This window comes from Prosopis cineraria, unplaced genomic scaffold (genome assembly GCF_029017545.1).
Source record: "Prosopis cineraria cultivar Desert tree isolate PC_DT_omini unplaced genomic scaffold, ASM2901754v1 PC2, whole genome shotgun sequence".
In the NCBI taxonomy this organism is placed as follows: Eukaryota; Viridiplantae; Streptophyta; class Magnoliopsida; order Fabales; family Fabaceae; genus Prosopis; species Prosopis cineraria.
This window is the reverse complement of record NW_026555333.1, coordinates 6,321,654-6,349,393: the sequence shown is the minus strand read 5'-3', so window position 1 is coordinate 6,349,393 and position 27,740 is coordinate 6,321,654. Positions and strand designations below refer to the sequence as shown.

Sequence of the window (27,740 nt, the reverse complement as noted above, 5' to 3'; positions counted from 1 at the left end):
TATTTATAATTTTTTTTTGCTATCCAAGTTCCTCTAGTTTATCTCATGTATAACATTAATTCTTCTATTTTTAAATATATCCAAGGCAAAGGTGTAAATTTATCTTGAAATTTTTCTTCCAAAGACGCCTGATATTTTAAACTTTTTTTAGGAGCAATATTGCCCTGAAACTCTTTGAAACGGTGCAATATTACCTTGTTGTCAAAGTTGACCATTTATTGATCATTTTGTTTAACCAGACTTGCCACGTGGCATTTTTAAAAAAATTAAAAAAATGATAAAAATGTAAATTTACCTTGAAACTTTATCTTCAAGGGCACTAGTATCTTCAACTTTTTTTTTTGGAACAATGTTCCCTAGGAACTAATGATTAATAAATCGGACCAAACCGGATGGTCAGACTGATCAAACCATTGATCGGTTAGGCTAAGGGCTCAATTGAACTGAAAAATTTTTTGGGAAGTTGAGCCAAATTAGATCGCTTTGAACAGACGATCAGACCGAAAACCAAGTCTGATTTTCAAAAATCAAATTGATCAAAAAAAGCCCTTCTTCTTCTTTTTAAAAAAAATTTATCAAATTTTTTTAAAATAATGACCAATTTTTTTAATCATTTGATATTATATTATATCATATAGCTTGTTAAGTCATAATAAATTTAAAATATTTGATTTTATTTTTAAGTTTAGTAGCAATTTTATATTTATTTTTTATATTTAGATTATTAAATACATATATAATTTTTGTAATTTAATTATTATGTCATTAGTTCAACATGGTTGGACCATGTGAATCATAAACCGCTAACCTTTATGATTTAATATCCGATCTGGTTTTAAAAACATCGCTTGAAATTCTCCAAAATGATGTAATGTTGCCCTGCTGTTAAAGTTGACCATTTTGTTTGATTTCATTTGCTACATGGCATTTTTAAAAATTAAAAAAATAAAAAGAGCTATGCTTCGTCCTCATTAACTTCTTCTTCTTTATCCATAATACTAAAAATGTTAAACAACCCAAAATGCGAAGATGACAAATCAAACTCAGATTTTCAATATAAAAAAATAATCAAGAAAAACAATCGAACCCAGATTTTTAACATAAAAAAATAAAGACAACGGGCAGAGAGAGAAAATAAAAAATACAACTCAAGAACCCAACAATTCAAGAACAACACAAAATATCAAAAAAAAAACAAAAGCAAAAAATTAACAACTCAAATTGACCAACACTAAGTAGGGGGAAGTAAACATGGTCAGATTGACAACAAGAATCTCTACAAAACTAGACACTTTCAGCAATAACTCAAAACTTTCAATTCCATTAGTAATAATTTTTAAACCCGTGAAGCAAAAACATTAGAAATCTCATGAAAGAAGCTTTAGCTCTTCACTAGCCTTGGGTTTCTCATGAGCATTATTGACTACTCACTTTATGTCTCCTCACGTGCATGACAGTTATAGGGCTTCTCATTTAGCTCTTGTCTTGCAAAACAAGGTAATATAAGGTCAAAACCAAGGTAATCAAAAGTGTCTAAACCCAATGAGGGTTACCAAGTTTTCACGATTGCACAAATGAGATAAACAAATTTAATAATTTATAAATGGGAACCCAAGAATTCAACATTTAAAACACTCCCATTCACTTTCATTATATTTAAATCAGAGTGAAAAGTACTTGTGAAAGCCTAAGAATTGAATAAAGAATCAAAACATTTGAATAAAATCTTAAAACTATAAACTGTGCAGAAAATGGCACATGCATCGCAGCTAACCACAGATGTGCCGTGACTCGTGAGCCTTTTTGCCATGCATCAAGATGCATTGCATGATTTTTTACAACAAACTTCTGCTGTCAAATATCAGCATAGGGATGAACTTTCTGTAACATCTCAATTTAAATTTTAATAGTTAATTTGGTTAATAAAAATTTTGAAAAATATTTAGAAGTAAGCAAATTAGTAGGAGATAATTATTAAATCTAACTTAGGATATAATTATAAATTAAAATTAAAAAATTTTAAAAAAATAATAAAAAATATTATTTAATTATTATTATTATTATAAAAAAAGAGAAAAGGTATGAAAAAACAAAACAAAACAAGAAGAACAAGAAAACTTTTGGCATTTCTGCATGCCATCATTACATATATATATATATATATATAATAATAAAAAAGAAAGAAAGAAAGAAGAGAGAGGAAAGAAGAAATAATTAAAAAAATGTGGGACCCACTGAATTTTTATAAAAACTCACCTGTTTCCTTCATTTCTTCATTCTTCCCTGTGCGCGAGCTGAGGCTGAAAGAGCGTCTAGTTTCGCCGGTGCGGGAGATCTGAATTTTTAAAGTAAGAGTTTTTAATAAGATATTTAGGGTGTGATTTTAAGCTTTTCAAGACTAAGTAAGTGTTCTGAAATTTTTTTTAGTCATCCTTTCTTTTTGATTTCTAATTTTGTGGCGGTAGAAAATTTAGGATCTGGAAGAGGGATGAATTTATGTTGAATAAATATAGTTTATGAGGTTGTTAGTAGTATAATAAATGTTCTAGAGTATAAATTTATTGATGATCTTTGAATTTGTGGCTTATGGATCAAATTCCAAACTAAATCTGAAAATATATGTTGATTTATTGAGGTTTAGATGATTATTTGGGATGATAAATGAATTATTATGGCTATAGGATTATGATTCTAAGCTAGAGACTCAATTTTTAATTTTTAAATATTTTAGGTGCGAATTTATAAAATAAAAAGAAAATTTTGATAATAGAAATTAGTTTAGAAGTTGATTTTTAGATTATTAATGTTTATTGATAATTAAAAGAGGAGTTAAAAATTTTACTTAATAGTATTAACTCTAAATTTGTATTAAGATTGAGAATAGGAATTATGTTACATTTTTAATTCTATTATTAGAATTATTTTATTAGTTTCAATAATTGAAACTAATATTTATAGATAATATCTTATTTGTAGATTGTGTTATTGGTGAAAATTGTGGTGGGAGAGAAATTGTAAGGAATAATTTATTGAAAAAGCCACAAGGTAACCATGCTTTTAATTTGTGATTAGTGTTACTTTATATTAATTAGGTGATTATTGAGAAAATTATAAATTTTGTAATATTATATAATTGTGCAATATTGTTATGAATTTTGTTTGATTATTGTGGGAGGTGTTGGGAGATTTGCTATTGTTATATTTATGTGCCACGTGGTACGCCCCTATTAGAGCTCAATAGGTGGCTTGTAAAGGCTCGGGCTAATCTACCTTCGGCCAGGTAATTTAGCACCGAGTTAGGGCTGCGGCTCGAGGTTAATGGAGGGATATAAGGATGATTGTTTGTGTGTATCGTAATATTTCTTATATTCGTTGGAATTATATTATTTTTAATTCTCACGTAATAAGCACACATTTAACTGTTTGTACACACTATCATAAATTGGTATTGGTTACTAGGACTTTTGAGTCTCATTATGTGGTTAACAATTTTTCGGAGAAGAGCCACGAGTGACACGTGGAGGAGTCCCAGAGGCTTAGTGGCATAGATTCACTGTCTCTTTTGAGTATTTGATTTATTATTTATAATGTGTTATATTGCCAATATTAGGGCTTTTTGTTTATTGTCAATTATATGAATATATAAATGTAATCATGCCTTTCAAACTATTTCTATTTTTGGTACAATTTGGATGACTGTAATTTTAATATTTGGTTCACTTTGGATTGGTTAAAATGGCATGATTATAAGGCCAAATAACTGGCTTGTGTTGAAAATTGACTAAATTGCTTATTTTACTTGTTGGGAGTATAAGAATGGATAAATGTGATTTAATTTACTTGATGGGAGTATAAGGATGGACAAATGTAATTTAGCCTAGTGGCATGTGAGAGGTAAAAATTTATCTGAAATGTTATATTGTGTGAGTTGAAGCTAATTATAAAATATTTTATATTGAAATTATTGATATAAAAATGTGTTGGGTGGCTGTAACCCAACTATGGTTGAGTTAAATTATTTTAAAAAAAAATTGGTGTTACACTTTCGATACATCCTAAATTTTCGTCCAACATCCAATTGAGACGATTTTAGTATTTATAAAGAGCTTTCTTCAAACTCTAGCCAATAACATAAGTTTCATAACCAAACTCATTTTCTATCAAAAGTTGGACATCCAATATCGATTTCACTCCTTTTTCACAAAAACTTACAACTAGGGTGTCCAATCTCTAACCAATGTGCCAAAAGCCTACACTAACCTTTAGACCACGCTCAATGGATCATTTTGGACTCACACCCATTCAAATACACACATATTATAATTTCAACCATTAACCCCTCAATTCAAAAATACAAAAGGGAGGAGAACTTTGCGTAAATCATCTATATTCATCCAAAAAACCATAATACACTTTATCTTACTCGCACTAGTATTTTGATCATAGACAAACTTTACAACTACAGCACACTCACTCAAGGCACAAAATACACATGGTTTTTTACAATGATAATGCAAGTAATCAAAAATAATAGAATGAATCCTAGTTAACAAATTAACAACATTTAATACACATATAACAAAAAATAAGGAGGCTTACAAGTAGGATTTACACCCAAAATCCTAAGTTTTAGAGTATCTTTCTCAATTTAGATCCAATGAGCTAGGTCTTAAAAATATTAAAAAATGAATGGTGGACACAACCACTCAGTAATCAAGGTTCACTTAGTGTATATAGTTGCATATCAATTAAAATGGATGCAAATAGCAATAAACTCACATATATCACACATATGACAAATATAGCCTTGACTACAATAATGATAGCTATGTGATTGGGCATAAAACACATATCATCGTGCATATTAGTTAGCAAAACCTTAGGTTGCAAAACTAACAATCATACGCCCCCACTACACACCAGACCACAATAATAACAACTATGTGATCAATACTAAATGCATGATCAATGCCAGCCTTATACCCTCCCGTTAACTCTGATATGAAACCAGTAGCTATCAAGTAACTACATCTATAACTTAAACTAACCCAACTTTCTATTTGTAAGGAACTAATAAGTCAGGGTTAACTCACTCATTTATATATCACGGTTTTCCCCTAAAACTAACAATCATAGGGTATCATACCTCTAATCTAGTATTCTCATAAATTGGTAGAGACTAGTTAAATTCGAGTCCCTCAAAGAATAAGTGAGATAGTCCTAAATTAACCATGGGATAATGGCTACCTCCCGATTTCAATGATCAGTGCCTAGGCAAGCTTTCGATTCCAATAATAAGCTGCTAGTACCACATAAATTTACTAATATACTCATCTCCTTATGAAAACTCTCACCAATAATCTGCTATGCATATCTTGATACTTAACACATCATTTTGACATAATTCATCACATATCCTTACTCACATATGCATCACACTCTATATGTCAAATATCACATTTTTCTCATTTTCACAATGACATGCTATCAATTAAAATCACTAATCACATGTAGGCAACATGCATAAGGTTCTCCATTTTTTAAAAACAATTTCACATAAATTTATCACATTGCCAATATTGCATTAATAGTTTTCACACATCAAATAAGTTTCAAATCATTAATTTCAACCAATAACTAATTAACATACAACTATATAAACTAGATTTTTCCTGATTACCTCAAATCTATGAGAAGTCAAAGGCTTACCCCTTAATATAACCACTTTCAAAGCTTTTTTTCAGGCTCAAATGGTGCCAATATTGATAGTTTACAATGAAATCATAAGGACATTCATCAATATCTCTCTTTGGGTAAATTTCTCAACATTTAACTCTACATTCTCACTCTATCAACATCATAATTTCACTACCCATCATACCTAATAGGTTTACTAGGTTCTATTGACCCATAATATCATTAATGAGTTATTAAACCATCATCAATGATCATTAAAACTCTCAACAACCTCATTTATTGCTAATTTTGAATATCAATACTCTCCAACCACTAACAACTTACAAAACCATAAATGTAGGGTTTAAATATTATAAGCAACTCCTGTTATATCTATTTTAGTTAATGGATTCGAACCCATAGCTCATATGAATCGAAAATCAATCTCTCAACTCAAATCCTAACTTCTCCACTAGAGAAAATGGAAGAGAAAGGGAAGAAATGAGTTTAATAACCTTACCTTAAATGTTATGTAACTCCAAAATACTCATGAACCTCTAATACCATAAGCCCTAGTAAAGAAATCACATTTGCTCTTCGTTTTCTCTATTCTCTTCTTTTGATTTTCTATCTGATGCATGAGCATTACATCAGGAATTTTGACCGTGCGTTGCAGTGTATGGCACAGAGAGGCTCAGTTCAAGTCAATTGCTTCTATGCGCTGCAATGGACGTTCCTTATGACACGGCATATGACACAAAGAGCCTTTCTTCACTTTTGATGCACAAATGACTTGATTTCACTTCGAACCCTCGTTTAGGGCTGAAATCACAATCAAATACACTTACTAAACCTCTTTGACCACGCATCACCTTAACTTACTAATTACCCATTAAGCTTAATTAACCAAGTTTGTATTTCTATGATGTAACAAATGCCGACGATGAAGGGGGAGGAATGAAGACAAGAAGAATGGCCGACTGTGAAGGAGGAAAAGCAATGTGCAACTGATACATAAGAGGGAGGGGACGACAAACCAGTTACCATGAACCAATGAGCGATGTGGACGATTGAAGAAGTCAAAGAGCTAGCGATGCTTTGATAGAGGCCACCTATATCTGCATTTTTTAAATTTTTTTAAAAATGCCACGTGGCTACTACGTGGCAAGTGAAGTCAAATAAAACAATCAACTTCGACAGCAGGGCAACATTACATCATTTTGGAGAGTTTCGAAGCAACATTGCTCCCAAAAAAGTTGAGAATACCAAGCGTCCCTGAACGAAAAGTTTTGGGATAAATTTGCACTTTCACTATTTTTCTAATTTTTGAAAAATGCCATGTGGCAAGTTTGGTCAGATAAGATGGTCAATTCTAATGACAAGGCAATATTGCACTGTTTTGAAAAGTTTTAGGATAATATTGCTCTCAAGAAAATTTCAAGATACTAAATGCCCCTGGATAAAAAGTTCCATAATAAATTTGCACATTTACCCTATATCCAAAAGGATAATGGATGGTACTAACAATGTTAAATATGTTAAATATGTTGATCTTTGATAATACTATTAATTTGTGTTGAGTGGAATTATGATTAACAGCATTGTCCAATTTATTATGTTGCATATTTTAGGCTTCAATTTGTTGAAGCGTAATTCCATCTTACTACAAAAATGGTAATTACATATCAGCATATTTCACCTCATCATTCTTTTAAATACATTGAAAAAGAGGCACAGATAAACTAGAGGAAGATGAAAGAACGAAAAAATCACAGCAACCCATACCAAAAACGTTATTTATTTGGAGAAACACAATAGCTTGAGGTTAGTCACGATTTCCCAAATTTTCATGCCGCAAGACTATTAAACGAAGTCCTTCGGCTTCTGACAGCGCTTCCACCGGGTGCCTTCGTCGGAGTTTTGCCGCGCGGAAGAGAAGGATTAACGTAGAAAAAGGACGCTTGCTTCTAATGGAATGATGAGCTCGGCAGTTATTGAAGTGCAATCGCCAACAGTAGTGGCAATCATGTTATTTCGTGGAAAACCGAGGGCTAGAGTTTTCGTTGCAGGATAATGAGATGAGAAACAAGAGGCATATATTGGTAATTCCTGTGTGTTGTTGGAGGAGAGGGGCTATGATGACGGCGATTTCCATTCCAGTTCCTGCGAAGTTTCATTCGCTGAGAAATTGGGGTTCCCTCCTCTCAAGTAAAAGACGTGTTTACTTGAAGCCTATGCATTGCGCGTCCGTTCAGCAAGTCCAACAACAGGTAAATCTTCTTCGTTCGTTGGAATTGACGATCTCATTACATCATAACATGATCATCGAGCATCCTTCCGAATTTTCCTGCATGTTCCAGTACTTCATATGGAGTATACTAGATTATTCATTTTTTCTTGTTTCCTCACTGTACATATAGACTAATGCAATTCGTCTATTTGTTCATTTCATTGTAAAATTAGAAAGAATGAGCCATTAGGCTTGTAGCATAAATTAGGACGAGGATAGCATGAAACTTCTTGGTTAAAGTGTGCTATTCACGGTTGTTTGCTAATAAGTTCTGATAAAATCTTAATGTAAGGAGAACATTTTTTAAAACTCAATTCATGTGGTGCCAAGATGCATATAATCATGTTTTGGATGGAAAACTTGGTGACAACACTTGATGTTGCGCCTAAATTTTCTTTTTGTAATAATGTCAATGTTATGAATACGTGAATTTGTAGATATGAGCTATAAACAATGTGATGTGCCTTCACAATTACATATAGCAGCCAGTTCTAAATAATGCTTGTAAATTAAGGGCACAAATTTGATCGTTGAGATGAAACAATGTCAAACTGAAGTCTCTCTTTCTTCCATCATAACTATTATATTTTGTTCCCGAGTTTACTCCGTTTCAGTTGTATATAGGTTGATGCACCAGGAATTATGTGTGAACCTTGCAATGGAAAAGGATGGTTAATATGTGACTTTTGTAAAGGACAGAAAACAAATGTTAAAGCTGAAAACAAGAGGATCTACCGTAGATGCCCATCCTGCAAAGCTGTAAGTACAATGATTACTTGACTCGAACGAAATTGATAATGCACTTGGTCAACAGTATACCTAGGTGTGTGTATTAAGAGGGGCGATCCTATGAATTTCTTTTCTTTTCTTTTTTGATGATTTTGGGACCTCTTTCTGTGTTGGCATTCTGCTGCAGATTGGATATATATTATGTTCAAAGTGTAAGGTCTTCAAATGTGTCACTTTTCCAAATTACAATGATGGTGGAGAACTAGCTTTTTGAACCCGAGTCCTACAATGTCAGAACAACCCCACAAATCAGCAAGATTCATAGACTTTTCTTTACAATTGCGTTTTGTATGCTAAAAAGTGGAAGCGATGGTTTGCTGTTTGATTTTATCCTCACCCTTCATTATTTTTGTCGGATGTAAATGATATGATTCTGTCAATATGGAGTTGAAAGCTGGTTATGCATTCCTGACACGGTTTCCAATGTATACTCCTAAGTAGAGAACTTCAGCGCCTATGCTTCCAAAGTTTATAAATTAGATCCTTGTATTCTTCAAAGTTTACAACTGGGATTGACAGATCCGTCGACATCATGTTGTTGTGTGATGATAGCTACAAGCAGTTGTTGACTAACCTAATTTTTCAATGGCAATTATCTAATCCAGTTATGGGATTGCAACATGTTAGAAAAGACTGCCATAAATCTTCAATATGTACATGTATGTTCTCTAAAATCTCTACTTGTGAGCCCGAGATGTCCCTTGACTTTGCTCTGATCTGGATCCTGATATGGCCCAAATTGTGGTTTTGGATTCAACAAGCGATTATTTTACCTTCAACCCTGCAAATTGCCACGGCTTGAATGAGTTTGTCTTTTTGTGAATTGCAAAGGAGGCAAAAGCCTACCGGTAGAAAAAAGGAAGAAGGAACTAACCTACATCTCTAGGAACGCATCTAAGGTCATAGCCCATGATAGTTAAACATTTAGGGGGTGGATAATAATGCATTGTTGGTGATCTAGGGGTAAAGCAATCCATGCTAACCAATCCGGACAGGTATTTATTTCCCTAAACATGTGCTCATAGGAAACCTCCAAATCATGCATAATTATTTTTCTAATATTGTCTGCAACTCTAAAGGTTAGGTGAAACCTTTTGTAAATTTTTTGAATGTTCTCTAAAACTTCCTGAGAATTGGAAAACAAATTAACTTTTTCAAAGTCAAGGGTCCAACAAGGATTTAAGCCTTCCCTTGTGCTCATCATTTATGTAGTAGTGCAATGAAAGTAACCCATCTTCGACATGAACCAGCTTTTCCAATTACCATCTTCATATCCAACAAGACTGCTGCACACAACTTCCCCTTCGTGATTGACTGTCCTATCAACATCAAATCTAACCCAACCTAGATTAGGCAATCTCCATTTCGTTTTGTTCATAGCTCTATCTAGCGGCAGTGTATCTTTAAAACTCTCAACTCTAACATCTTCGCTTTCAACCTGTGTTACCAAAAAAGTTATATCTCTTTCTTTATGTTGTGCTCCGTGTCAAAAGCTTTGCCGCATCTATTCTTCTACAACATCTAGCAAGTTTGTGCATAAATTCTCTATCAAGGAAGCCTTCTTTTTGCTCTACTGCTCGCTTTTGTTTTCTCGTTCCATAATATCCAATCCTGGAGAAAGGGAGAGAAAAATTAGGGACCATCGATGTTCTAATTAGTTTAAACCATGCCTTTTTTGCTTGCGGGCAATCTCTAATGATATGGAGCTTAGATTCTTGTTGCCCACAATTGAACAAGCAAAGGTTCTGGCAGCCACCAAGTCGGTAACAATATTATTGAACCCAAATCAATCTATCCCGGGCTATTTTCCACATAAATCCTTTAATCTTCCAAATAAGATTATCTGCACTACCCTTATTCTTATTGAGCCAATTGTAAGCAGCTTTGATGTTAAAACCATCATCAGTAGAGGGCCTCCAACAAAGAACATCCTCTCGATCCTCTTTACTTGATGGTTTTACAAGCAATATGCGTTTAACAATCTTATGCGAGAGGACCTTATTCAACTTGCTAATATTCCTATTCCCATGAGTCGTGACAAAATCTTCGACTCTTTCATGGTAAGAATAGTTAAAAACCAGATTATAAAAGATCAAAGGCCTAGGCATGGGTGACCATCTGTGCATCCAAAAAGGAGCTAAGAAGCTTTTTCTCCATTGCCAACCTTCCAGCCTACTCCTTCCATAAACTCATCCCAGACTCCTTCCCTAATAATGAGTCAGTCTTCATGAATATGATTAGTCTCTGCTTTGTCATCATCGGCCTACCCACAAAGTATTTACTAATACGTTGAAGGTGTTGATATTTAAAAGTAAAGCCCAATTTTCACTCTCCAAAGTTTCGGGTTTCCAGGAGACCCTCCACTTTTCGTGAGGTTGGGTTTCCAATGATTATGACTTATGACTGATCATAATTATTAAAATACAAGTGACAGTTTGACACATCCAAATGCCAAAGGGATTGCATCACATCATTATAACAAGTCGGGCAGCTAAAAGCGTTAATAAACCCAGGGACCACATATAAATATTACATTATTTTCTAAAAATAATAGTTAGTAGTAGTAGTTGTTGTTAGTAGTAGCAATGATGATGATGATGATGCGCTGCTCAAACTTAAATATTAAGGTAAAGCATTTCTATATTAATAAATTAGTTTGCTTTGACTGTCAATTACCTGGATGAAATCCAGCCAAATTTCGAAAGAGTCTGCCTAGTTAGTGTACAGGTCAACCCGGTATCTTTCATTAGTCATAACATCACAAGAATATGCTTTGCCAAAAAAAAAAAAAAATTGGGTATCCAATGCTTCTGATTAATAAAATTAATGTTGTTTTGGGCTTTGACTGTGATAGGGGGAAATCCAACCAAATTTCCCCCCTATGCAAGTTTTAATATTTTGAATAGTGAAAGTTGCATGAGGTGAATCGTCCGAATAGTTACATATGTAATATATTTAAAACTATAAATATAAATTTGTAAGCAACACGGATTTACCTTCACCATTAGCTCTAAATAATATTCACAGCTAATCGCATTGATTTTTTCCCCAATATTTTTTTTTTGGCTAAAATGTTTTCCCTACTTTAACTTCGCAGGAAGAAATGTGATGGAGTTCACTGGATATACTTTTTCAGGGTAAATTTTTTTTAGTATTTTTCTAAACATATGAGCGGGAATAGTTTATTTTTTAAGTAACATAAGGGTTCCGTCCTAAGCACAAGGCTTTATATGAGCATCTCATTGAAATTTTTTATCCAAATTAAATCATTAAAAAGTAAGCCAGTTAATGTAACGACGTAATTTTTTAAAAAAAGAAAAAAGAACAGACATAATTATCTAGATGTTGATTGCCGAAGGGTTAAACAACTTATTTATTTTCAAGTTGTTTCTAAAGAAACAAATGGTCAGATCAATATAATAAATATTTACATCTCATGCATATTTACCTCGATTTTTATTTTTGTCCTTTGGTTTCACATCTCATCCCTGTGATTTCACAGTCCAAGTTGCAATAAGCAACGCATATTCTAATGATTCAGAGCCTTAGAAACAGCGCAGCACGTGGCTTCCTTGAAAACCTGATTGGCTGATTGCTGCTTCCAAGAGGAACGGAATAGATGTCATGTGGGCGTCTGATTGGATCTGAATGGTACGCCATATGACCTCTATATTTTAACCTTAATTTCACTGAAATCTACAGGTGTTTTAATATCTTAACCATTTCAATATCATATTAGGATATCATTTTGCTGCTAAATTGATAAAAATACGGTATGCACATTAACGAAGCGCTATTAGGTGTCTGGGCTCGTGTTCCATTAGTTAACAATGTTTATGTCATGAGTCTTATATTAAAAAGCCACATTGATGGTGTGTGGTTTATAAGTCAGTTGGACACCCTCTTCTTATGAGGCATCTTTTAGGGGTGAGTTTTATTTAAAAAACTTATAGTCGTGATATTGGTGCTTTCATTGAGAGTCGTCGTTTGCGAAAAGGCCTATCTACGGAGAGGCTGACCAGCCAAAGGTCAAGTGAAGCATCGTGAAGTGTGAGCCATTACAGACATCGGCTCTTGAAAGATGGGCTATGTCATGAGTTCTACAGCGGGAGGCCACATTAGTGGTGTGTGATTTTTAAGTCAATTGGACATCCTCTTCCTGTGAGGCATTTTTTGGAGGTGAGTTCTACCAAAAGACTTGTAGTTGTGACATTGGTACTTTCATTAAGAGTCACCATTCGCGTGAAAGGGCTACTCACCAAAGGACTGACCGGCCGAAGGTCGAGTAAAGCATCATGGAGTGTGAGTTATCGTGAACGTCAGCCCTTGAGAGATGGGCTATGTCATGAGTTTCACATCGGGAGGCTACATTAGTGATGTGTGGTTTATAAGTTAGTTGGACACTCTCCTTCTATAAGGCATCTTTTGATGGTGAGTTTTATCTAGAGGACTTGTGATCGTGACAGTTTATTGTTGAAACTTTATGGGAGATTCCATATTTTTATAACGGCATTTTGTTCTGAGTTTTTATCACTTGTACATACACACACATGTATGTTCGTATGTATAATGGATACGAGGGCTGATTACCCAACTTGCACTATTGACATGTGTGTTTAGCTCTTGAAATGAATGCTTGCATGTGAGCTGCGTAATAGATGTTTAAATAGAAATTTTGGATCGACGTGAATTGAATGCAGTCTACAGTATAATATTGCTAGGCTTGGCGTTACTATTGAAACCATGTGTTTGCCCGGTGTAGAGGATACTGGCAATCTAAATTGCAGAATCTCAACAATTTATCTAGAGAATGCATGCCTCTTGATCAGAGGACATTGACTGGCTTCTAAGATAGGCAATTCCGTGGCTTGTCCGTATGGTACGATTTTGCTGTCACTTGTAAATCATATATGATGTCATTCTGAAAGTTTATACATATTAACTTGACCTATGAAGAAAGTTAGCCAGGTTCTTTTGAGAGGCTGTCAATTTTGCACCGTCCTAAGACTGATTAGGATCCACTTGCACATCAAGTAAGCATCTCCTACAGTGCCCCCGAGCCCCTGGGTGAGGCAGGGGGTACCGGCAATGCAGGCAGCTAGGCTCAACTACACCTCTGATTCATCTTGTCAAGGCTATATAATCTTCAATTACAAACATATTAAAATATGGCGCTAGTAGTTTCTAGATTAAAGTGGATGTGATATGTTCATGAACTCGGCAAAAGCAAACGGAGGCACTCCCTACCGTCTTGAATCTTGATACGTGCGCGTTCTTGGTGATTGACCACAAGCTATAGATTTTAGTTGATGCCAAGATCCAACAAGTTGCTTATACACACAAACACACGCATAATCACTCATTTTCTGATGGATGGAAGGTGAGAGTTGTACTAATGTCATGTGAGTTCGTGATAGTGAGATGTGATCTGAGCTGCATCGCCCAAAAATCTAGCTCTAGCATAAAGACTACGAGGCATTAGAAATTCTAATTATGCTTCATAAGTCTTAGATATATTTACAAAAAATTATGCTCTGGGAAAATATACACGGCAATAGAGCTCAATTCATTGCTTTATATAATTCCCAGGTGATTCTTACATTGAAGTCACTCTTCCTCATTCTCATTCACACTCTCATGCATTAACTGGCCTTTATAAGGAGCAAAACAAAAGGACCAAAAAAAAAGGTTGAAGGACAGAAACTTGAAAACTCCTGACTATCTGCACATTGGACTGTGAGCATGGTGGGAACAAGAAAGCTTGTCCTCAGAGCACCTGTCTGTTGAGTGGAAAACTTGAGTGAAAACCTTGTCCTTCTTTCCCTCAATCATCTTCAATATACTCTCGAAGGCAGATACTTCACAAGGGATCCTCAGAACACCGGTCTGTTGAAACCCAAATTCTTCTTCTGCTTCCCTCAGTAACATGTGGAAGGCCTGATGACCCAAATAATCAGTGGGTATGATGAACCTCTTGAGCTCTTCCCCGACACAAACAGCCAGATATCCCTTGGGAACAAAATTGCTTGACCCTCCTTCACGTTCGGATAGAGAAAGTGTCCTTTTCAGAAACTTGATGCTTTTACTGCTGCTGGTGGCGGCCGCGGCGGTGGCGGTTTTTGAAGAGCTGGCTACCCTTCTCCATTTCTTGAGGATCTGTCGAAGCCTAACAATTTCCGTGATCTTGTTAGACTTCTTTGGATCCATAGACATGGTTCTAGCCTTCAGGGGTTTTGGTAGTTTGCCAGTTGGTTCTCTTTTTAACCTAACCCTGCATATGTGGGGTTGGTGTATGCTGCTAATTTATAGAAGACTGGGTATGACCTTGGGAATCCTGAATGATAAGGTGTTGATTTTTATAATACAAGCAGACTGTATGCATTTGCGTTTTTTTCTGCCACATGAAAAAACCTACCCAAGAATTTTTTTGGCTATTGTTCAAGTTCAATTTGTTTATCCCTGGCTTCACATGTGACTGATCGCTGCAATACTGAGCTCTTTCTCTCTCTCATCAATCCTTGTTTTGAAGGTTAAATCCATGTGGGGTTGCTTTATTCAAATCTCAAATCAAGGAGGAGGAGTACTGAGATTCTGAGAATCAAATATTTTACATATTTTTGCTGCTTAAAGTTAGTAAATGGTTCTGGCTGGTTCGGTTTCCAACGCAAACCGCCCTAACAGTCAAGGTATCCAGTTAGTACAGCACAATTGTACCATTCAAACTTCCATTTGTTTGATTGCTCGACACCCCCACCCCATTTTTTCTTTTAGTTTTGGCCTGTGTTTTTCGTTTGAATGCCTTGATTTTCCAAAAGTCATTTGAGGACTTCCAAGAGATCCATGCGACGCGGCATTAAATTTAAAACACCCCCCAAGACGATGGCCTTTGGCCGAGTCAGTTTCACGAGCTTTGTGTTCCCAGTCCAACTTCTACCTTAAATTCTCGCGCACAAGTTAATGTTATAATAAGTTCATTAATGTACCGTACGACAACAGGGGAAAATGTAAGGAGAAAGAGAGATGCAAACCACTCGCTCCATCCACTTTATTGATTACCTTTTAAAGAAGTAAATTAACTTTATAATTCATTAAATTGATAATAATATTATATTTTATTTTAAATAAAATGTTTAAATTATTTTTAAAAAGTAAGGAGAGAGAAATAAAAAAAATAAGACTTCTTCTATTTAAAAATATAGAGCATTTTTAATTAAATTTCACTTCAATAAAATAATTACTTACTTTCAAACTAACTTATTTTTTATATTTATTCTTATTAAATATCTTATAATAAATATAAAGTTATTATTATTAGAGGTACTTTAAAAAAATGTAATAATTACATCTCAAAAAATTAAAAATGTTTTACATTTTTTAACATTCAACTTCTCAAAAAATATTTTATATTTTTTAACCGAGAGAGTATTATATTTTTTATTTACTTTTTAAGAGTTATATTTATAATTTTATTAAATCTTATTCTTTATATTTTTATTATATTAATATTAAAAAAATAATAAAAATAATTTATAAATAAAATTAAAAAAGTATTTCAGTTTTTTCAAAGAGAAGGTATTATAAAAGTTGGTTTGGTAAGATCTGGAAGGATTGAAAAAATAGTTTTATAAGTCGGTTGTGTTCTGATTGCTGTGGTTTCTGACCTCAGTAGTCAGAAGGATGTGACAGTGAAACTTGAAATTTTACGTGTACAACTAAAATAACCTTGAGCGTTCAAAGTCCGTTGAACGAGGGCTAATTTGGACCAAATCGAGTAGAATTACCAGAACAAATTCCCCAAGAAGTATTTGACCAGATATTCTCTTGATCCTAACTATTAAAAAGAAAGAAAGAAAAATTTGTTACATGATTAATTTTTAATATAATTTCTTCTTTTTTACTATTTATTAAATTTCAATGAAAAAAATATATTATTAAAATATATATATATTTAATAGAGATAAAGTTAAAAACTTATTAAATTTTAAAATAGGGCCAATGAATTTAAAAATAATAATTTTGATGAAATATGTTAAATTTAATTTATAAATAAAACTATAAAACTATTTTATATCCTTGACACTGTGGGAAGAAATGTGGTAGAATTCATTGGACGTGATTTTTTCTGAAAATTTTCTTTTGGTGCATTGGATATATGACTTAATCATTAATATCAAAGGAAGAAATTAGTAGTTAATTAGCTTAAGTTTCCGTTATTTATAGCAAAAGGAAAAGATATTTTCAATGCAATGTCAATCAATTTTAGGTGGAGACAATGAAATATTCCTGGGAGGTTTAGGAGAGGACCATAAATTTATATTAAAACGAACACCTAAAAATAGCACCATTGATTGGCCCTTGGAGTGATATATAACTATTAAATGTCATATATGATTGCAAGTTATTCTAGATGTATTATTCTCTTATCAAAAAAATAATTTAGTGAGATATATAGCACTTACTTTTTGATTAGGACTTTTCTCAATTTTTTTCAATATAGGACATAATAACTTTTGTGGCTAGTCCATGATGTTCCTATCACCAGTAATCTATCGAAAGGTTCTATTAATTGGATAAACTCAAGCCCAACTCTAATACTACTTTATCATGAAATCACTACTCTCTCTTCAAAAAATAAGCTTAATAAAACGTACAACATACTTATTTATATAGCTATGACTCTCCCAAATTCTTCCAATACAAGGCATAACAATGTGGACTACAATAATTATTTTAATATAACCAATAAATATTGGTCCAGTTGATGATGATTTTATTTATAATTTAAAAAGTCATGAGTTTAAATTTTGTTGCCCATATGACAATTTTGTTAGTAGGTAGTTTATAAGTACATTAAATGTTCATTGAATTTTGTTGCATGCCCTAATTTTGGTGAACTTTTAAGACCTAACTCACAAATGCTTTATTGGTAAAAAAAAAAAAAAACTATCTTAATATGCATATATTAAAAAATTCTCAATTCTTTGTTCTTCTTTTTTTCCTAAAATCTTGCTATGGGTCGAGAGAGTGATAAAATAAAGAAAACATGGAAGAGATATTTGACTTGACTTCTATAACTAGACAATGATTGGAAAATCATTAAGGGGCTTCTAACTCGATCCGCATTCGTTGCATCAATTGGAGAACTTTGAGGGTGAAATAAAGATAATCAAATGGTCACGGTGATGGGAGTTGGAAGACTATTTTATTACAAATTAAAAGGTTTGATGAAATGCTTCTAAATATCCAATCAAATAACAAACTTCTTTTAAATTTTCAATTGAATTGATCATAACTAAAAATGCTTTTATAGACGCTTTTTCTTTGATTTGTACTCCCAGCTGTTTATTTGAAATCGGCTATACAATTTAGTTGTTTCTTTAAAACCTTTTACATACATGATTCCTCTTCATCGCGTGCCATTTTTGGTATCCATAAATGTATCTATATGCAGTTTTTGTTTTGAATATCCCTTGTCAATAAATAAATAATTAATTTAAATTAGAGGAAATTGTCATAAAACCTCTCATTGAAAGGAAACTGTCTTGAATAACTAAAACTATTGTAAGGACCAAATGCACAACAGACTTATCATCTTACACCCCAAACCTATTTATTTGATACACCATAAAGATGCAAATTTCATGAAAAATACAACTTATTATCTTGAAAATGACGGTGTACAAAAATAAATAAGTAAATAACATTAACAGTGAATTGTTTAGACAGTAAGCAAATAAGTTACATAACATTTTTGAATATTAACACGAAACTTTATCATGCAAAGTCATAGATTTAATATGCAAGATGTTAGGCTCAAGGCAAAAAATGATAGGCTTAAGGTGCAAAGTGTTTGGTGTGTAAGGTACAAGGTGATAGAATTGAAGAGTAAGGTATAAGATGATAAGTTTAGGGTGCAAGGCACAGTATGATATGCTTTAGGTGTGTGGTGATTGACTCGGGGTGCAAGATGACTAGCTTGGAATGCAAGGTGATAAGTCTGATGTACATTTTATCCTTAAATTGATCTTGATCCCTTTGAACAATTTTTCTTTTAAAGAGGGATTTGATGACAATTTTCCCTTTAAGTTAAAAGTATGTTTTTTATGCCTCAAAACATTAAGAAAAATAAAATGTTTTTGTAGATGGAAGGTGTTGAATCCCACTCCCAAAACTTACAGAGGCAGTGGCATCAGATTACCGCAAATGGAGAGATTTCGGCAGCATCAAGCACGCATTTTCATAGAATTTATTAATTATATTTGAAATATTACATAACATCGTGATTTTTATCAATCAAAATTAAGCTTTTCAAGCATCTCACATAGATACACAGGAGGATACAGCTATTTTTTTTTTTAAGCATCATTTTAATGAATACTCCTCTATTAAAAAATATAAGATATTTTTAATCAAATATTATCTTTTAATAAAATAGTTACTTATCTTCAAACTGACATTATTTTTTAATATTTATTATTATTTATTATTTAATAAGGTGTTTAATACTAAAATAAATATAAAGTAATTTATTCATAGGATAATTTTTAAAAATTTCAATGATTACACCTTAAAATATTAAAAATATTTTACATTTTTAAACATTTAATTCTTTAAAAAATATCTTATATTTTTTTAACGAAAGGAGTAACAAATTTTTAACAAAGTGCCGGTAGACTTAGACAAATAATTTTCTTTTATTATAATATATTAAATATTTTTGCAAAAGAGGAATGAAGCTAAGTAAAAAAAAAATATTGTCAGCCAATTTTCATACTAATACGGATTTTAAAAGAGTCTAAAAATGAAGCAATGAAAAAACATGAAAGAGTTAGGAATAGATAAAATATTGAATTAAAAAGCCAAACAATTGAATCGGGGTACAAGTTCATCATAAAGAAATGGTAATTAGGTAGTTCCCACCTCCCACCGGCAGACTTTCCTAAACTACTAAATTAATTGTTTGAATTAAGAATGCCATCAACAATGCGTAATTGGGAATCTTTTCTCTGGCCTTGTCAACTCGTATCATTCTGCCAGCTAATTGGATTACACCAATTATCAATTTCGCTTACCATCGAATCAGCCCAGTGACATGTCCTTTTCCTACTTCGATAAAAAAAAAAAAAAAATTGTTAACCTCTTTCCACATTCTTATATTTTACTTTCTATTTATATTAATTGCATTTATTTTCTTTCATTTATAGCATGACCGCAAGGATTAGGCACTGTTTTAAGGGAGAATTTCAGTATAGGATTAAAAATGTGACGTAAAAATAAAGACGGGTTAATAAAATTTAAAATTTCAATTTAGCCCAAGAAGACTGAAATAAAATTAACATCAATTATTAATATTATAACTTTACTTGTTAATTTTTTAACATTATTTATAAATTATTTTACTTGACTTGTTAATTCTTGATAAAATGAGAAAATTTGTTTAATTAGTTTATCAAAGTTTATGAAGTAACTTGGTTGTTAATTCCCTAACTTTAATTATTAATTCTCTAATTTTATATGAAAATCTGACCATTATTTTTTCAATGTTTAAAATTGAGGCTATTTCAGTCATTTCATAATTTAAATTAATTTCATTTCAATCCTCTTAAACTGAAAAAAAAAATTAACAAGCATTCTTTATACTTATATCACATCCTTAATCCTTTGTTAAAATTCCCTCTTGTTTTATTGTATTCATTATTTTTAAAAAAGTACCCCTTCTTGTTTTTCTCTTCTAACCGTCCAAATAAAGGGTTAAGATTATACATCTATTGCCAAGCATGAAGAGATAGCTTGACCATTTAATTGATTTAATTTGGCACCTACCCCAATCAACAATGCAACTAAATCATTAAGTTAAAAAAATAGTACAATGTTAATAGAATAATACATGAATTATATACATTAATTAATAATTAATAATTAATATGTGATAATTGATATTCAAGGCGAGAAAGGGCCAACAACCCGAACAAAACACCCGAAGAAGCCCAACATGGGAAGAGACCCATTGGAAATTTGTAAAGCGTCCTCGAATAAAAAAACAAGAAGCCCACATGGCCAGAAATCAGAGGAACCCGACTAAAGTTTCCCAAAGCGTTAAAGCATTTTTAAAAATTAAGCACTCCCCTTTCATTCTTTTTTTCCCTCCAAACTTAATCATTAATTTATTTTAATTTAATATTAAGTCCCTCATTTTGCCATGTTTGCGCACGAAAACCCTTGTCACTCACTGGCGTTGGGTTGGATGTATTCGGAGTTCTACGACCATCGGAGTATGTCTTCGTGTTTCTCAATTTTTTGCCTTCCAAAGATCGAGTAGCCAGTTCATCTTTTTCTCTCTCTCTCTCCATTCTGATTTTTTACCTCGTTTTTCTTGAGCTCATTTTAAAAAACATAAATTCTAAAAAAAAATCAGTGAAAGCAATTTTCTAATTGAAGTGCTTTTTAAAAAAATGTTATTATTTAAGTTAACAAGTAATAATTGGTATTCCATTAATTGATATTTAAGTTAACAAGTAATAATTGGTATTCCATTCTTTTCTTTTATTTAAAAATTAAGCACTTCCCTTTCATTCTTTTTTTCCCTCCAAACTTAATCATTAATTTAATTTAATTTAATATTAAGTCCCTCATTTTGCCATGTTTGTGCATGAAAACCCTTGTCACTCACTGACGTTGGGTTGGATGTGTTCTGAGTTCTACGACCATTGAAGGATGTCTTCGTGTTTCTCAATTTTTTGCCTTCTAAAGATCGAGTAGCTAGTTCATCTCTCTCTCTCTCTCTCTCTCCATTCTGATTTGTTACCTCGTTTTTCTTGGAGCTCATTTTAAAAACATGAATTCTAAAAAAAAAATCAGTGAAAGCAATTTTCTTATTGAAGTGCTTTTTAAAAAATGTTATTATTTAAGTTAACAAGTAATGATTGGTATTCCATTCTCTTCTTTTTTTATCTATTTAAGTTAACATACATTTTAATTTAATATAATTTAATAAATATCAATGTAAAACATAAAATTTCTGTTATTTTTTTTATAATTATTATGTATGTATATTCATAAAAGCTGAAATATTTTTATTAAAATTTGTATTTTATTACTCAGAAATGTTTAATATATTTACACGTGATATAAAAATGGGGCTTTTGCAAATACATGCCATTTTATATAACAAAACCTAATAAACAGTTTAATATTTACTATATTTTATATTATGATCATTTTAATATTTAGCAGAGCTTTACATGACAAAACTATCCTATTTGCAAATAACATGGCCTTCTTTCAAATATTACTTTTTTTTATGAAAACCTTTTTTCATATACTTAAAGACGGAAAAGAGCTTTATTTGACCTTTTTTTAAAAAAAGAAATAATAAGATTAAGAGTCCCATATCTATAAGATTAAATAATGTTAATAAGTTTTTGCTAATATAATTTATCATTGATATACAATTATATATTATTGATATGTTATCGAATATCAGGAACATGAAAAAATATAATCACTTGCTTAAAACAAATCAAATACAGTTAGTAAAATTTTTTGAACATCTTAGCTTATCACAGAAAATCATTCACCTAAACTAATAAATATCATTTTTCATTATAAAAAATGATGAGATTAAGCATCCCCATATCTATAAGATTAAATAGTGTTAATAAATTTTCACTGATATGATTTATTAGTGACATATAATTGTATATCACTAATATACTGTTGTGGAATAGAAACATGAAAAAACATAATCATTTATCCAAAAATAGATCAAACACAATACATAAAAATTTTTGCACATATTAACTCATCACAGAAAATCAAATACCCTTTCTCAATGAAAGTTTTAGGTTTACATTCATCTTCGAGCAAGAAAGCCTAGCACTGAGACTCATTTACATGGGCACAAAATTGAATTACTCATGTTGGGACGTCTTTGGTAGAAAAGTGCACTTGTGAGAACAACAAGAAAGTAATTTGTGAATATTACCTTGATTTCTTTGCTCATCAAAAAAGGGAAGGAACGATTGTGAAAGGGGGAGAGATATGATGAACATGTGTGTAAGGATTTAAATCACTTAGTTAAATGTTAAAATTATTTAGTTAGTTATAGGAGTTATATTCGTGGATTAGTTTATACAAAGCGTTTTAATAATATATTTGTTCTGTGGATAAAAAAAAATCACCTCTAATTAATTTTGTGCATAGGTCATATTTTAAAATATTCAAAAACCTCAATCATGATTTATGAAAAATATATTTTTCACGACCATTAGGCCAATTTACCCTATAATTTGTAATAGTTATTTTAGGATTTCAAATTTATATATATTTTTGAATTATTATCTTAACTATTCATATATATTTTGTTTTAATACAAGACCATGGGTTAACATATGTTTTTATCTACTTTATTTTTTTCAAGTAAACTTCATTTCTTTCATTTAATTAAACATAGTAAAATATTAAGATTCTTTTTAATTATTTAAAAAATTTAAAAAATGAGTAAGAAAAAAATTTAAAAAATGAAAATAAGAAACTAAAAGTATATTTAGTATATCCAAGAGTTTCTTAAGAATGTTATCTGATACAAAAGGGTTTTTTAATACTATTTAATATAAAAAATCTAAGTATAAATTAATAAAATAAATTTTATTATTTAAAGTAATTAATTTGATTATTTGAATAATTAATTTTGGACCTATACCAAATTTTTTCTAAAATTAATTACAACTTCGATAAAACCCATCATTGGGAGAGGCATATTTAAGAATAGGAATAGGCGAGGGGTTTTGTAGCCAGCTTACAACCCGTTCTATTTAGGCTTGATCCTGGCCTATTTAACTAAAAAGCCAGGCCCAAGTTTATAATCAAATTTATTTAATTAAATAGGCCAATTAAGCAAGGCCTACAAGTTTATTAGTAGGATTGATGAACTTTTACTTTTTCTAATTAATAAATTAATAAATATATATACAATTTGGTTATATTAGTATATATGTAATACTCATTTCGTTAAAAAAAATATTTTTAATCAAATTTCACCCCCCAATAAAATAGTTATCTAGTTTCTAATTAATTATATTTTTTTATATTTACTCATATTAAATAATCTATAATAAATATAAAGTCATTATCAATAGAAGTATTTTTAAAAAAAGATAATAATTATATCTCAAAAGGTTAAAAATGTTTTATATTTTTAAACGGAGGGAATATAAATTAAGTTAATTAAGTTAATTTTATTATATCAATTAAATTCACAAAAAAATATTAAAACATAGCCTTACTCAAAATTCGAAATGCCTCACGAGTCACTCCCTCAAGCAAATCGGCGTCCCCACCTTGGCCTCACTTTAGTAGAGCCGGGCAAATGGGTTCACCTCGTTTGGATTGAGAAAATGAGTCTATTTTTTAAGATGGGTTGAGTAAGTTCAAGCCCTAAAAAAAGCGAGCTAAACAGGTTAGCCTGTTTAATTTTTTTTTTACTAAATCAAGTCCAGCTCATGAAAAGCCGTTAGCGCACTGCCACTCCACCATATCCAGTGACCCAGTCTCCCGCCTTGTCAATCTGTAGCCTATTGTTCAAAGTATCTCATCACGGCTTCCCCATTTCTAAATCCCTAAACCTAAAACGCCGAACAAGTTAACAACCTTGCTAAGCGTCGCCATAAACGCCAAAGAACTCTGCTGAGTCTGCTCCACGCCTTCGTCTTCTCTTTGGCGCCGCTGCTAATTGTCGAAGCTCGCGCTCTCGCCTGTGCTTCTCGAAGACTCGAAATCTTGCGCTCTGAGAAAATCTCGCTGCAAATTGTCCTCGTCTCGTCCTCTCCACGACGTCATCTCGTGGCTCACTCCTCTTCTACAACCACGTGAAGCTTGCAGATCATCTTTATATCGTCTGAGCCTCTCCCATTTCTGCATTGTCTTCATCTCTTCTTTGTTCTTGTTTATGTCGGAGTTGCTGCCATAGTCCAATATCTGACCCTGTCTCATTTCTGCTTCAATCAAAGTTCCAACAGGTAAGCTTGCAAACTCAATGTCTTCTTCTGAAAATTTAGCTTAATGGTGCTGTCATAATTGCCTACTGGAGAAAGAGAGTGGTGGTGTTGGTGGCCGGGAGTGGAAGAGAGCTTGGGGGATGAGCCAGAAGGAGAAATCAGAAGCCAAGTCGGCAGTGGAGGCTACGATAGCGGAAATGAAAGGTTGGTTGAGTATGGATTGGTGGTGGGTGCCTTGGGCTTGGCTGTCATAATTTGCTGTTGTTGATCGTCGTTTACGGGGTCAACTTGAAACTTGATTGCGAGCTTCATATTTGAAGCCACTTTTCTAAAAATTTTATCTTTTTTTTTTCCAAGTTGAAAGCGAGAACCAGCTTCTGCCGTCTTGGATGTGTTGATCACTTGATTGTAGTATGTTATAAAAAATTTAAATCATTTTACAAAATAAAATAAAAAAGAAAATCAGGTTGCATGATCAGCCTCAGCCTGCACGGGTTGAATTGGATTTTTTCAACCCACTTAACCTGCAGGCTAGCCCTAACCCAGCCAGCGCCAGGTAGCTTACAAGTTGGCCCACAGCCCGTTTGCCCGTTCTCAAGGTATTTGTGGTGTATGATCTTGTAAATGACTTGGCTGACTTGTGTCAAAGTATCTGGAACGAAAATTAAAAGGGTATTATGTCAACTATGCATATTTCAAAGATTTCAGTGTAGCATAGGTCCGCCTGCACTGCGTTTGATATTTTGGTTTTGGTTGCAACTTGCCAGATCATAATACAAAAATTTGGGATTATTGGAAAATGTATGTGAGCTAGCCCTGCCTAAACCCCATAAGCTTTGAGGGCCAGAATTGAGTTCTAGCCAAGCCACGGGTAACCTTGAATCTGCCGGCCCTTAAGACCACCTCGCCCATTTTGACGCCTCTACTAACATAGGAGTTTCTGAAATGCGTAAATTGAAAGACAATGGAGGCCTTTTGTTTTAAATTTGTTTATTTGAACTAAATTCTTGTATAATATTTTGCTTGATTTGTTTTTTTTTTCTTGGTATTAACCTTAATTTTCTTAGTATGTTTGATTAGTTGGTTTCATAAGTTTGTGAGTAAATATTCTTCTTCTGTTTTTTAAACAGAATATGTGAGTAAATATTCAAAACTGTCAAATATTTGTAAGTTCTGATAGGAAATTGACTCTGGGCTTTATCAGGCACCGCAAAGGGCTTTGGTCCTCTCGTCAACAAGTTCTTAAAACGAATCGTTCAACTTCTAGATTGAGCTTTAGTTAACCTTCCAGCGCTGAATTAACAGCATCGATTACTCACATTGCAAGGCAAAATGTCACCAAGATGGAAAGGGAAAGATGCAAAAGCTAAAAAAGATTCAGAAGCTGAAGCACACAAAGAGCCTATGTCAAAGATAATATCTCAGCTTCAGTGTTCTCTAGTTCAATCAGAGGCTACTGGATTTCTCTCTGGTAATAGTGTCCGTGTTGCAGTTGGAGCAGAACAAACTGATATGTTTGTTAAAGCATGCTTTGGTCAACCGGTGAGCACAGTTGAGAAGGACAAACAGTGGTTTCAGTTAGGCTTGGAGGAAGCCTTCTACCTTTGCTATTCATTGAAATGCCTTAAAATTAATGGCAGTGATAACATCCCCGAAGATGATCAAGAGCTATGGCATTGCATGAAATTCAAGAAAAAAACATTCCCCTGTTTCTACAAAGGTTATTCTCACCTTCGATTGAAAAATTGGGTAGTGAGGCCAGGAGGTCAGTATGGCGTTGACTTTGTTGTCTATCGCCACCATCCAGCTCTGGTTCATTCTGAGTATGGGGTACTTGTATTATCAGGTGGAGATGATGATAATTGTAATGGAAGATTGAGAGAGTGGTCTGATTTTCATTGCACAACCCGACTACTTGGAAGTGTTGCGAAATCTTTGTTGGTTCTGTACATCATTAAAAATGGTATTGGTGATGATTCACCTTCATGCTTGGCAAATTATACGGTAGAAGAGCGCACAGTCATTAGATGGAACCCTCAACAATGCCGTGAAGGATGAAAGTTATGTAAACATAGGTTACAGAAACAGATAAGATGTGTTGTATATCTACAATGCCATTAAAATTTGCTATCTACTTAGCCAATTTTACGAGAAGTTATTGGTGCCTAGTCTATGTCTGAGCGTGTATTTTTGGCACATTCAGCCTGAAGTTTATGTAGAGGCGGATAGCAAATGCTGATGATATGGAAATAACAAGCCATAACGGTATATATGTGAGTCGCGTGGACTCTTGTTGACGTTGAGCTTTGCTTAAGATGAAATAGAGGGACTCAGGTGTTGGATGAGGGTAGGGTGCTAGATGGACTCAATGCAATTAAAAGGAGAATTAAAAGGAGAATGATAGTTAAATTTTAAACTATTAAATTAATGATAGTTAAGTCTTAGCAATTTTTTTTAAAAGTTAGATAAGAGTATCAATTTTGATAATTACAAATTTAAGAGTTTTAATTATAGATAAGTATTTAAGTATCAAGGGTAATTCTTAAATTGTAACAAAAATTTCTACTTGTAGCTATTTAAATTTAAATTTACAATTTATTTTATAATTTTTTTGAGGATTTAATTGTCATTAACTTAGAGTTTTGAAACCTAACCAAGGTTATTAAATTCATGAGTTAAAGTAAACTCATGATAGGAATATAAACTCAAATTGTAAATTCATAAAAGTTTATTTTTACTAATAAATAACCATTTAAAATGTATGATTAAATAATTAAAATATAAAATATAATTATAATTTGATTTAAATATATTTTAAATATAAATTATTGAAATAAAATCTATCTATATTGGTAGATTATAATACTCAACATAAAAATTTTAAAATAGGACAACTTATTTTTGTTGCTTCCTTTTATATTAATATTAATTTTTGCTTTTTAATTTCTATTTTTCTTTGAATCATGTCCTACCACTTCTATAAAGTAAGT

General features: G+C 32.4%; 3 protein-coding genes across 6 annotated transcripts; 2 read left to right on the top strand and 1 right to left on the bottom strand.

The window, feature by feature from the left end:
- Positions 1-7,534: 7,534 nt before the first annotated feature.
- On the top strand, positions 7,535-9,288 carry LOC129303982 (uncharacterized). The gene is made up of 3 exons (XM_054943589.1): positions 7,535-7,946; positions 8,591-8,725; positions 8,883-9,288. Exons 1-3 carry the CDS (start codon positions 7,755-7,757, stop codon positions 8,967-8,969), a joined length of 414 nt encoding a protein of 137 aa, XP_054799564.1. The 5' UTR covers positions 7,535-7,754; the 3' UTR covers positions 8,970-9,288.
- A 5,012-nt stretch (positions 9,289-14,300) lies between these two features.
- LOC129299351 (indole-3-acetic acid-induced protein ARG7-like) lies at positions 14,301-15,038 on the bottom strand. The gene has a single exon (XM_054937813.1). It carries the CDS (start codon positions 14,966-14,968, stop codon positions 14,474-14,476), a length of 495 nt encoding a protein of 164 aa, XP_054793788.1. The 5' UTR covers positions 14,969-15,038; the 3' UTR covers positions 14,301-14,473.
- Positions 15,039-24,318: 9,280 nt separating this feature from the next.
- On the top strand, positions 24,319-26,904 carry LOC129301290 (tRNA-splicing endonuclease subunit Sen2-1-like). 4 transcript variants are annotated; one of them, XM_054939877.1, is made up of 3 exons: positions 24,319-24,648; positions 24,772-24,954; positions 25,955-26,904. In XM_054939877.1, exon 3 carries the CDS (start codon positions 26,083-26,085, stop codon positions 26,806-26,808), a length of 726 nt encoding a protein of 241 aa, XP_054795852.1. In that variant the 5' UTR covers positions 24,319-24,648; positions 24,772-24,954; positions 25,955-26,082; the 3' UTR covers positions 26,809-26,904. The 4 variants fall into 4 exon arrangements, with proteins under 4 accessions (XP_054795852.1, XP_054795845.1, XP_054795858.1 ...); XM_054939870.1 differs by having other exon boundaries at positions 24,763-24,954; XM_054939883.1 differs by lacking the exon at positions 24,772-24,954 and having other exon boundaries at positions 24,319-24,771.
- The last annotated feature ends 836 nt before the right edge of the window (positions 26,905-27,740 follow it).

Bases quoted from the DNA above. Each gene is read 5' to 3' on its own strand.
- LOC129299351 (XM_054937813.1), bottom strand. From the start codon at position 14,968: ATGTCTATGGATCCAAAGAAGTCTAACAAGATCACGGAAATTGTTAGG.
- LOC129303982 (XM_054943589.1), top strand. From the start codon at position 7,755: ATGAGAAACAAGAGGCATATATTGGTAATTCCTGTGTGTTGTTGGAGG. The intron at 7,947-8,590 runs GTAAATCTTCTT...AGTTGTATATAG, and splicing joins TTCAGCAAGTCCAACAACAG to GTTGATGCACCAGGAATTAT. The intron at 8,726-8,882 runs GTAAGTACAATG...ATTCTGCTGCAG, and splicing joins GATGCCCATCCTGCAAAGCT to ATTGGATATATATTATGTTC.
- LOC129301290 (XM_054939877.1), top strand. From the start codon at position 26,083: ATGTCACCAAGATGGAAAGGGAAAGATGCAAAAGCTAAAAAAGATTCA.